This window comes from Mobula birostris, chromosome 1, assembly GCF_030028105.1.
Source record: "Mobula birostris isolate sMobBir1 chromosome 1, sMobBir1.hap1, whole genome shotgun sequence".
Lineage (NCBI taxonomy): Eukaryota > Metazoa > Chordata > Chondrichthyes > Myliobatiformes > Myliobatidae > Mobula > Mobula birostris.
Window position 1 is genome coordinate 89880779 of NC_092370.1, and position 12690 is coordinate 89893468.

The 12690-nt window shown below is 38.9% G+C and overlaps 1 protein-coding gene across 5 annotated transcripts in view; it reads left to right on the forward strand.

The window, feature by feature from the left end:
• Positions 1–266: 266 nt before the first annotated feature.
• Positions 267–12690, forward strand: part of ppp4r1 (protein phosphatase 4, regulatory subunit 1) — a 72959-nt gene continuing 60535 nt past the window's right edge. For 2 of the 5 annotated variants that reach the window (XR_011886099.1, XM_072258963.1), the window contains exons 1-3: positions 267–288; positions 550–594; positions 9047–9182. Coding sequence is in view for 3 of the 5 variants with exons in the window: in XM_072258963.1 (XP_072115064.1) it covers positions 282–288; positions 550–594; positions 9047–9182 (188 nt within the window). In the remaining 2 variants the exon portion in view is untranslated. Of the gene's footprint in view, positions 289–549; positions 595–833; positions 950–1033; positions 1451–9046; positions 9183–12690 lie in introns of those variants that run through there. The other 3 variants (XM_072258994.1, XM_072258975.1, XM_072258984.1) reach the window with 3 other exon arrangements.

Here is a 12690-nt window from a genome sequence, read left to right on the forward strand (position 1 = left end):
TTACGACTCTTATTGGTCTATAAAAGAACTACACTAAGTTATCATTAGATGTTCATTAAAGTTGTTCATGTTAAAAGGCTTCATATATATTTATAAAAAGGAAATATCAAATCTAACGCTCATACACCTTTCTGCTCGGCTCTGGTGCTTCAATCCCTGGGACAGCGGGCCCTTTTCTCGGGTGCAATGTGCGTTGTCCGGCTGGTCTCGTAGAGACACACACGTTCATGTATACAACCAGGGCGTGCGGAGCGTTTTAAATGTAGGACCAGGGGGGCAAGATGGCGGGTAGGGGAGAGCTGGCTCCTATTTATTTATTTAATTAATATACTGGAAAAAATCGTCATCTGAACAAATTCAGTTTGCATGCATTTAATGTTTAATTTCGACAAGTGTATATTGAGATTTTATTTTTTTAGTTTAAAAACGTTTTACAAGGAAAAACTTGCTTGTTAAATTTTGAGGAGTTTTTTCTCTCTCTCTACATTTCCATTTTTCCGGGCTCGATGTTTGAAATCATCTTTCTCTCCCCCGCCTGATTTGTTGCAGATTTGTCGCTGGTGCAGGAGGAGCTGCAGGAAGAACTGGACGGATGTGAGTGGGGTCTGGGCCCGGGTCCTCAGGGGCGGGGTCCGGAGGAATTGGGATAGGGGAAGGTAGGAAGGGAAGCTTGGGGTCTTGCTCCAGGCCCGGGTTTTGGCCTCCTTTCCTTGGATCCCGGGCCCAGGGGTCAGTATCCAGGGTCTGGGTTCAGGGCCGATCCCCGGGCGACTGTTCCCGTCCCCTCAGGCTTTTCCCTCCGCTCCGTTTTCGGTGAGTTCGCCCTCACGGAGTTGGCAGCAGTGCCAGAACGGGGGGTGGGGAGTAAACCCTAAATGCCCCTTCGAAAACCACCCGACCAGATGCATGAGATACATGATTCACCGGAGCCGGAGAAAGGCCGGAGACAGTTAAGATGTTTCTAGTGTTTGGTTTTATTGTTTTCGAGGGAATGTAGTTGCAAGAAGAAAGGTGGGGGGGTTAGTCGGAGCTGAAGCAGAATTTCAGCCGCTAATGAATTGTCTTTTTAAAATAAATTTTAAGGAAGGGATTGGTATAAATAGTTTTTTTATAATTAGTATTTTAATGTAAAAATCATTAAAGTATTTTAAGAATGCGAGGGTTTGAAATCGGAAATGTGTTAGTTGAATCGTCTGCTGTCACTTTTTGTCTCAGTTAAAAATGTTTGGAGTACTGTTGTTTCACAGGGTTTGCCCAGGATTAAGTGCGTTGAGTTGCGCAATGAAAGTGTCAAAGTACTTGTCAGACCACTGGCGTCCAGTTGATTTTTTTTCCTCCCTCCGCTTATTTTTAAGGTGCTGTTTGACTCCATGCTGGGTTGCCGTTTTGTACCTACGGGTGCGCTCCAGTATTTAGTCCAAGTGCCCATTTTTCATGTGTGACTTGGATGGTGAGTGGTAGCAGGCTTTCCAACTGCATCATAGCCAAGGCCTGATCCTATCCTCTTTTGCTGTTGCCTGTTTCCAGTAGGTAACCAGTCAGAATTAATTTTCCTTCTTTAGCCCAAATGTTGCAGTAGTTTTCTGTTGATAGTCTGATTTATTAAAATAAAGACCTGGAAATATTGTCAACATGATTAAAATTCCAACAAGTTTTCTAGAAGCAATTTAGGAAATTAAAACCACCCTTTTATTTGTTTTTGAATTCAGTCATAAGCTGTCAAGTGGTAGCAGGAGTTTAGTCCAGTGAATATTAAAAAAGTAGGGTTTTCATGATTTATTATGGAATATTTTCATGTTTAAATTGAGCTAGAAAATAGTGCAGTTGGTCATGAAATCTCTGCATTAATCACGTGTTCCTTTCCTATTTTACACGTTTTAGTGATCATTGATTTTTGTCCTTCATGTTTCAACAGGCAGATTTTCTAAAATATACACCAAGACCTCACTATTTGCAAAAGATAGGACTTCCTATGGATTAAAAAAAATGCACTTGCACCGCACCAAGGCCAGTGATATTGACGCTATGGCTGCAATCTGTCTATACTTACTGTCTCAGTAAAGCAGGCAGCATAATCAAATACGCCGCCTACCCCAGACATGCTCTCATCTCCCCTCTTGTAAATAGCAGAAGATGCACAAGGCTGAAAGCACCTCCCACCAGGCTCATGGACAGCTTCAGCCCCACCGTTCCCTCATACAATAGATGGACTCTTGACCTCACAATCTACTTCATTATATCTTGAACTTGTACCTGCACTGCATTTTCTCTGTAGTTGTTGGACTTTATTCTGCAGTCTGTTATTGTTTTAGTGCAATGAACTGTGTCATGATTGGATCTATATGAACAATATGTGAGATATGCTTTTCACTGTATCTTGGTACGTGAGAATAATGAAGCAATTCCAGTGTATAAAGCAGCCAACCCCTCCATGAGTAATTTCAGCTTGTATGTTTAGCTTTACAATGCAACCTAAGTCCCAACCCTAGCTCTGACTTTGCACTTAATGCATACTATTGACTCAGATCTAGCCCTAAATCTCCCCATGTTCCTGATCAATACCTTGGCTTCGAACTGCACATTCCAATCCCTGGCTCTGACTACAAACTTGTTCACATTCCTGAGCCCTGTTGTTCCCAATTCTGGGCGCACATTGTTGATATTTCCTTACCTGTCAGCAGAAAGCATCAAAGGCATTTTAGCTCAGTAGGAGTCACTGGACCCTGGAAAGAGGATTCTGCTGTATTTACCAAGGCAGCCAGCATTACATTGTTCAGTCGCCAGTGCACAGAACTGCAGATAATGAGGACTTTGTGTATAGTTGTAGATCTTCTGTTTCGTGTGTGTTTATTTTTGATAGTATTTATTTACATAGCAGGTTTATGACAATGGGTGGTATTTACTTTTTTAGTGAATTCCATTAGTGTGGTGATCGATGCATCAGCAGTGGTCGTTGTAGCATGTGCACAAGTCTTTCCTGCATGTATATCCAATGTGTAGAGGAGCTGTTAATTGTGAGAATATAAGGAACCAAGCAGTTTTTGGACCAAAGGAAGGTCTATCTAATATCTTGTTACTAACCTGGTTGTTGCATGAAAGATGGTAGATGACTGTGTTTTGTATGCAATACATGGTGACATTTTTGATGTGATCCACAAGCTCAGATGTGTTACTGTATATTATGGTCATATTTTCAGCACCTTTTAATAGCTTGTTAAATGTTTAAAATATAGTACATATTGTAGAAGTGTTAAATAATGAATCATCACTGTGAGAGCTTGTGACCTAGTGGACTTCAGATTTGCATCTGATTTTTCTTTGATTTCCTGATATCATCTAAGTATTCGGGAGATGCACTGTAAATTGAGGTGCCTTTGGTAAAAGGTAGATAATTTAATGTAGCTAACTTGATCTTGTTGTGCACAACACACCTTCAAGTGGCATTGGCAGAATCCTAAAATAGTTCACCTGTCTATTTTGAAGAATTTTCTACAAGATGGATTTTTAATTTTGGTTTCTGTACCCATTTGAAATATATGAGGGCTAGTGCATTCAAAGAAGTTGGCTGCAAATTGGGATTCAATGGTTCAATTGTTAGCAATACCTTACCTTTTATGGTAGATGAGAGAAGATAGCTCATCTTAGTGTTTTGCAGAATATTTTCAGGACGTAATTCTGTAAACCTAGTTTTTGGTGTTTTATAGCATGCAATTTTTGAGTTTTTAGATCTACATAAAAACAGGGTTTTTTTTGCACAAGTACTTGAAAGATCCTGTTTGCAGTTTTTGACGTGGGAGGATGGGCTAATGTGCAGATCAGCATAAGCAAAGTTTCTTTGCTGCATTGTCAGTAAACGTCAGTTATGAAGGCTGTTATTCTCTCACTTGTATATTTCCTCCAACCTTGTTCTTGTTTATTAATAATGACATGGTAATCTGGATTCGAATACTTGAAAGGCTTTCATCACAGTTGCCAACTCATGCATTTCCTATTACCATTTTAGAATTGCAATTGACATTGTAAGCCACCCACAGTCCTAGTAAAGTAGTTTGAAATATCGTCTGTAATGTGGCTAGTAACTGCAATGTAGTGGCATGATAGCATGTTATTCATAAAATGTCTTTTAAATTTTGCTAAAGTATGTAAAGGATCCATTTTTTCCACTTATCTAAACTTCCCTATTTGACTTTTAGCTATATTTTATTTGTTACAATTTCACAGATCAATGGTGATAAAAGCAAATTTCAGCTAATGTGAAATAAAAGTAAACCCATGCACTGAATGTTATATTAATAATACCTTTGTTCATTGTAGATTGGATTCGACTTTGTTAATATTCAATCTAATGTTGTTAGTCGAATCTGATGTGAACAAATGGTATAAAACTAACGAGAGAATTTACCAGAGTAAGTAACAACGAAGTATGAGTTAAAGAGACTTGTAGATGTAAGGAAATGGGCCCTGGAAATGAGTGTCCAATAAAACCAAGGTTGATGTTAGTATTGCTTTTAGTGATGGCAGTGAGAACTAAATAGTCTTCATATTCTGATTCATTGTTTTAACTGTAGAAATGAAACAGAACATGTAGACATCCGGTAAGTTACAAATTAATGCATCTTCTGAAGAAGGGTAGGGAAGAGTGTAGTAGCAGTTATACTTGGAAAGTGTATTTGAAAATATTGCTAGCATGCGCCAGATGTAATACCTGTAAACATTGAATAACAGCATGGTCATTGATAGTGGATCAAATTGGAGTCCAAGAAAGGAAACCATCTGAACAAACCTTCCAACTTTATTAGATGTTACCGCTGTTGCAGTAAGGGTGAAGGGGTATGGGAAACGAGAGGGAAAATGTTTGAGGTAGCATTTTAAATTGTTGGCACCATCCAAAAGTGAAAAGGCTAGCTATTATGATAATGAAGCTTGATTTATTAATGAAGTTTATTTATGAATTTGCAGCACCTGTGTCCTTTGTTGTTATCCTTCCTGTAGGCTCTATACATTCCATGACACAGGTCTAATAGAAGGCATCAGAACTCTAGTGCTGATTTGCCTCTTTTCATGGGCATTTACTCCATGTTTGAGCCAATAGAGAACAGCAAATGAATTCTATGACGTAGAGTTAGTCATAGAGGAGTACACTGCAGAAGCAGCTCTTTGGCCCATCTAGTCCATGCCAAAACCATTTGGACTGCCTACCCCCTTTGACCTGCACTGGGACCATCGTCTTCCATACCGTTACCATCCATGTACATATCTAAACTTCCCTTAAAAGTTGATGTTGAGCTTGCATGCACCTCTTGTTCTGGCAGCTCAATCCACACTCTTGTGACCCTCTGGGTGAAGAGTTTTCCCTCGTGTTCCCCTTAAACCATGACCTTGGGTTGTAGTCCCACCCAACCTTAGTGGAAAAAGCCTGCTTGCATTTATCCTATCTATACTGCTGATAATTTTATATACCTCTATCAAATCTTGCAATCTTCTACATTCTAAGGAATACGGTCTTAACCAATTCAGCCTTCCCTGTAACTCAGGTCCTCCAGAACCGGTAACATCTTTGTAAATTTTCTCTATATGCTTTCAACCTTGTTTTCATCTTTCCTGTAGGTAGGTGACCAAAGTTGCATGCAGTGCTCCAAATTGGGCCTCACCAGAGTCTTGTACAATTCAACATAACATCCGGTCTCCTGTACTCATTACATTGATCTATGAAGGCCAATGTGCCAAGAGCTTTCTTAACGACCCTATCTACATGTGCTGTCACTGTCACTGAATTATGGACCTGTATTCCCAAATTCCTTTATTCTATCATACTCCTCGGTGCCTTACTGTTCACTGTGTAAGACCTACCCTGGTTGGTCCTACTGAAGTGCAAAACCTTGCATTTGTCTGCATTAAATTCGATCTGCTATTTTTCAGCCCATTTTTCCAACTGATGATTCCTCTGCAAGCCAGAATAGCCTTCCTCCCTGTCCACTACACCCCCATTGTTGCTGCCATCTGCAAATTTGCTGATCCAGTTAATCACATTATCATCTAGATCATTGATATAGATGACAAACAACAAAGGACCTAGCACTGATCCCTGCGGCACACCACTTCCAGTCAGAGAGGCAACCTTCAACTACCACCCTCTGGCTTCTCCCACAAAGCAATGTCTAATCTAATTATCACCTCATCTTGAATGCCAAGTGACTGAACCTCCTGACCAACCTTCCATGCTGGACCTTGTCAAATGCCTTGCTAAAGTCCATTTAGATAACATCCACTTTACTGGTAACTTCCTTGAAGAACTCTATGAGATTGATTAGGCACAACCTACCACCCACTGAACCATGCTGGCTATCTTTAATTAGTCCATGTCTATCCAACTACTTGTATATCCAGTCCCTTAGAATACATTCCAATAACTTTCTTACAACTGATGTCAGACGCACCAGCCTATAATTTCCTGGTTTATGTTCACAACTTCTTTATAACAGTGGAACAACATTGGCAATTCTCCAATCCTCTGGTACCTCTCATGTCGCTGAGCATGATATCAATATCTGCTAGGGCCCCACAATTTCTGCACACCTCTTGAAGGTTCCAAGGGAGCACCTTGTCAGGCCCTGGGGATTTATCCACACTGAGTTGCCTTAGGATAGCAAACACCACCTCCTCTGTAATCTGTACAGGGTCCATATATCCATCTGGTACTGATTATAATCCCTCTACGTCAATATTGAGTCTGGTCCTGTGCTTATTGCTCAACAGAATTAGTCATGCATGCAAACCACTTTAACAACTGACTGGCTCGAGGATATAAATGATTGTTCTTAATCCCATCACCTCTACTGGGACTTAGGCCATCAACAGAGTCCTCTGTCCTGGGCCTGTAGGGGTTGCTAGCCCCATTCCCAATCTTCCTCCTTTCACATCCAGGCTTGGGACCATCCAGGACAGAGTAATAAATGATTGTGGGTGTGGAATAATTAGAACTCTATGCACTACCAATGTTCATATGAATTCACTTTTTATTTATCAGTTTAGCTTTCAGGGAGATATTTGTACTGTGTTAAAGATATGGAGTACATGTAGAAGTTTGTAATGGGATAATTTATTGTACTAAATTGCTTGGCACGTTCCTACCAGTTTCCTCATCAGAACTCTGGTTTGGTCTTCCACTTTAACTTGATTATCTATTCTGTGTCTTAATATTGAGTTAGTTTGGAAAATTTTTAGCAATCTAAATTAAGTTTCTTAAGGATTTATTTTTTAATTTCAAAAATAAATTTGATTCATAATAAAAAGGATACAAGAATAAACATAATATATTATTTATATTCAAAGCGTTCAGTGTAACTTGATTTTTTTCCAAACCATAGCACCATTGCTAATTGTGGCCCCCGGGGGTGATGCGCCATTTCTATGTTTCGGGGCTTCTATATTTGATTTAGCCTCTATGTGCAGTATCGGAAGGAGCCTACACTGTGATCCTTCACCACAGCTTTTGTGTTGGGTGCACCAAGCTTCAGTGTGAGCCTCAGCATGTATTTCTACACCCTGGAACATGTCAGTCAATGGCAGATTTAAATAAGGCAGAGGTTGTAGCTTCTTTGCGCATCTCTTTAAATCGAAAATCGACTCCCTTTGTATCTTGGCTCAGTCAAGAATTTCATGCCCGTTTCTCGGATATTGGGTGTTCTCTAAGACCATTCAAGGTTGTGTATTATTAATTCTGGCAAATTGTTTAACCAAGAGGAAATTTTGTCTCAACTGGGCAACCATCCATTTACTGCTATTATCAAATACTAATCAGGAAAGAACTTAAAATTTGATTGTTTATTCCAGGTTAATTCAGCATCTCTTTGGAAAGGCTACTTGAATGCTGAATCTTCAAGAGAAAGGATTACGTTGTATTTTTCTTAAATCATTTGAGGTCTCGGGATTTAACTTACTGAGGCTTTGGTTGAGCGTGTAGCAGATGTGGAGGAAGAACACTCCCTTCTAAATCAGCTGCCTGATTCTGATGTTAACAAAGCTACAATGGAACTATTGTTTGTCAGGAAATCTTGACAAAATTGACGAAGGGACTACTGTTCTCTTCCTCCTTTCCAGTAATTTTGAGACTAGTAATTCAGCTGCATAGTAGCTTCACTTAATCATATAAGCTATGTTTTGTGTAGTTGAAAGCCTAGAAGAAGGTCTCATTAATGTGGTTATACAGTTGGCTTTGTGAAATCATTGGAGATATATTTCAGTGAGCAGTAAACAATCTATTGGAAGAACTCAGCCAGTCAAGCAGCATCTAATAGGGAAAAAGGAGTTGTGTTGCTGTTAGGTAAGGCAAGTTGGGCCTGAAGGTAAGAGATGGATTTGAGATGATATGAGGGATGATGATATTAGAAGCAGCCAAGTAAGGGAGGGAAATGAGTGGAGTTGGAAGACAGAGGCAGGAGAGTGATAGGCAGACAAGTGGGGGGGGGAAGGGATCTGATGGAGCCACGTTGGGGGTGGTGTGGGTAGTGGAGGGTGAAGGTGGAGATGGAGGATAATGAATAGGGATAAAAAGGCTACAATTGCTGGAAGCCAATAAAGAAGATGATTTTAGGAGCCATTAAAGGAGAGAGATTCCCGTGTTTTCTGTGTTACTGGTCCCTGTCTCACTCCTTTCCCTTGCTTTATATCGGACATCTCCCCTCTTCACTTTCAGTCCTGATGCAGGGTCTTAACCGGGAATGTCAGCTATTTGTCCTGAAACCACCTATAGGTGTTACTCAACATGCTGACCTCCTCCAGTAGTTTGCTTTTCATTCCATATACCAGCATTTGCAGTGTCTTGTGTTTGTAATTGTCAGTGAATTTATCAAAGTATTATAGTGGTAGAAGCAAGCAATGCTTTACAGCCTATAGCTTCTTGAGTTTTTAATATCAACTGTGATCAGGCCGGTGGTTTGAGTTTATGTGGATTTTCCAATATGTCAGCACTGTATGTAAGGAATCATTCAGATTTACAGATTAAACAGGTTGCAATTGCAAATAACATTTCTGATGTCTCTGCCAGTTGGTGTGGATGACTACAGCTCAGAGTCTGATGTCCTTATTATACCTTCAGCCTTGGATTTTGTGTCTCAAGACGAGATGTTAACACCGTTGGGTCGACTGGATAAGTACATTGCTAGTGAGAACACATTTAACAGGTATGATGTGAAGAAGTGCATTTATACAGACAAATCTGAAATATTTATCTTCTATTTTACCTTCCAGAAAAATAATGTTTCAGTAATCAATTTTATAGCCCAAATTGCTGACCTGTATTGGGTGGCTAGGTGGAGTCAATTTTAAAATCCATACGGGCAAGAAAATCATCCTTTTTGTTAGTGGATCATGACAATATTACTTGGACATTTTATGATTGATTAAGATAAATTCTTACAATACAGCACTATTTGCATTTTAAACTTTTCAAGTATATTTTCACAAGTAACACTGAAATTAGTCATGATCTAATAGCATACTTTTTACTTTGCATTAAGCATTTATTATGTGAGTATCTAATTGGGGTAGCACTGAGTTGTAAGCAGGCATGTTTAAGTTTTGATATAGATTCTTTAGCTGAAGCAATTCCTCCACCCACGCCCTTAAGATGCTGCTCAGCTCGCTCAGTTCCTCCAGCAGTTACATTTTTTTGTTCTAGATTCCAGTATCTGCAATCTCTTCATCAGGTTCAAGTTTTGGTCTGTGCTACATTAACTGATCTTAACTTCTGTAGCTGTGAAGCCCTTTGAACTTTAGGGAAGAGCAGTTGTCAACTTTAGTTTGCAGATCCCGGCTGAGAATTGTGTATGAGTGAATATTGAGTGAAATAGCAGTTCATCCCCTGATATTGTTTTATTCATTAAACCTAAATTTCTCAGTGGTGGTTCTCATTCCCAATGAAGTTAGCATGAATTAACAGCATTTGGGAGGGGAGCAGTGTTAATTGTGACTTGCTACTTAGACTATGTTTTGACAAATTTCTCATCACCTCATGGCAAGCATCAATCATAAATTGACTTAACACAACTATTTGATGATTGCATTTAAAAACTAGTTTAGAGCAGGTGCTAGTTTATTAGCAACACTTAAAAGCTTCTGAATGCAGACAGAATTTTTTTTCAGTTCTTCTGAAATAATGCATGTGATCAACATTGTGAATTGGTAGCTAGCATTGAGGCTGTATTTTTTTTTAAACTCACAACCATTGATAATTTGGTATTCCAAAACTTTATGGAGAGGGAAATGATTGAATAGTTAAGTTTATGGAAAGTTGTATTGTTCAGTTTCAAGCTTTAATCAGTTCAATAGTAGCTGAAGGCACCTAGACCTAGCTGAGAGTATGTGAAAGAAGGTTTTTGTTCCTTTGCTCTTGGCAATCTGCACCTGACTTCTGGCTTTGGGTCTATGTGTCTGGTGTGCATTTAATTTGAGGAAGAACTCTATTTGTATGATCTCTGCATTGGTTGGTTAGCAAACTCTTCAATGTTACAATGGGTAAATGCCTAAAAAAAAATGCCCAACACCCTTTCAGCAAAAATACAGTGAATAATAATTGCAAACCCTTGCACTTTGTGGTGTGCCATAACTGTGAGTACACTTTATTTTGCTTCACTTGAAGTCCTGTTTCGGATATTCATATCAACTTCCTTGTTTACGGTAGCTATGTCATTTGTAGGTGTGCCTTTGTCTCAGTTGCAATGATAAAATGATATAAAAATCTAAATGAGAGCTGGAAAGGCATGCACAGCAACTTTCAATGTACAGAAGGTGGAGTTCAGTGTACTGAAACATACTAGAAAGGTGCAGCATTTCCTACTATTCTAGACTCTGCAGCACTTGCATAGAGACACAAATTTCTGAGACTAAAGGTATTCATTAATTTGATTAGATATTAGAACTGTATCTTGATTTTATGCTAATAATCTTTTGGAGCTTGAGAAAAATCCAGTTAGATTTTCGTTTTTTTCCTGTCCATGGCACAAATTATAGAGGTATCCAACACTGGCGGCTTGTGGGCAAATGTATGTGGCCTTTCTATGTGCTACCAAATTGCAACGTAATGTTTAATTAAAGTATCAATGCAGTCATATGAATATTATAGCAAGATTAGGTGCAGATTCCATAGTGTATTTTCCAAAATGCTGGAGTACTCAGCAGGCCAAATACAGTGAATAATCAATGCAAACCCTTGTTTCTTCAGCACTTGTGTGTGTGTTGCTTGGATTTCCAGCAACTACTGAATTTGTTTTGCTTGTGTGTTTTTCAAATGCAGCTATGTGATTTGTTACAAAATAAAATCTTAAGTTTTGGGGAAGGAAATGAAAATGTGTTCATGATTGTGTCATGTGTTGTGCAGTTATGCAGGTTTAGTGCAGAAGTGATGAAAATGAGGGAAAAATTTAATGTTTTATTTATTGATGCAAGAACTGTGAAATGAGAGGTTTTGTGCAATAAAAATGGATTTGACCCGCATGAACAAGTGCATAACTTTTGATAAGTAAAGTTAGCTTTTCTTCACAGAAGGGAAACAACTATACACTTCACATGAGCTTTTCAATTAATTTTGATTATACAGAATTCTAGTAGTCCTGCAAATTGGGTTTGGGTTTTGTGAAAGATTAGTTTAATGGAAGTTCTATAAAAGCTGTCTGCCATATTCATTAACATATAAAGTTTTTAAATCGTGGGGAGGTTTTGCTGCCCATCCTAACTGATTGCAGTCTTTTGGTCTGGAAGTCAAGGATCCAGTTGCAACGGAAGGTTTTCTGTCCCAGGTTTGGGAATTTGGAGATGGGTTTGCTTGGAACTATAGTATTGAAGGTGGAACTGTAGTCAATCCAGGCATTAGGAGCACTTAAGAGGCATAGGAGTAAAGTTCTTTGTAATCTATCTACATGTTCACCTTGTTGGGCAGCTCCTGCTCGAATTGGCCTCCTCAATTACTTCAGAACGAATAAAATCAGGGTAGAAGCAAAGTGTCCTTGATCCTGAGATGCTTCCAGAAAAGAAGGCAAAAGCTGAAAGTGCATTTAAAAAATGTGATTTTAAATTGGCCAATAAGGCAGTACAAAATGAAATAAGACTTGTGAACAGGCTTGTATAAATTACAAAAAGCATGGATTTCATTTTTATGGCCTCATGATGAGAAAATCGGTAATATTTAGGGAGTTAATATATTAATATTAACTAGATTACTGAGGAGAACATTCCTAGAAATGGTGCCATGAGGTGCTTTATGTCCATTTGGGATAGCAGAACCGTTGCCAGTGGTAATGTTGTGCTACTAACTTTAGATTCTAATTGGTTATGACATCTTAGTGCTGTGATGGAGTTTTATCAATCTAAGCTATTGCCTTTTTCAGTAAAATGCAGTCAATTCCACTTGGAACTGCTGGCATTTCCGTCTAACAAGTTCAGGATTTCCGTGTGTGTGTGTGTGAATACAGAGGTCTTGATCCTCCTGACAGCAAGTCATTGCTGAATCTCAGATTCAGCTCTGGCTTTGTATTGTATGAGGTCTAAAGAAGTAGTAGGAATTTCCAGCAATTGACCAGTGATACGTACATTTATTAATTTCAATACAGAGGAACAGCTGTAAGGGACTGAAGTAAGTATTAGTAATGTTTGAGTTGTTTCTCTAACTTTTTTTTAAAAGGCAATTGTGTTTTT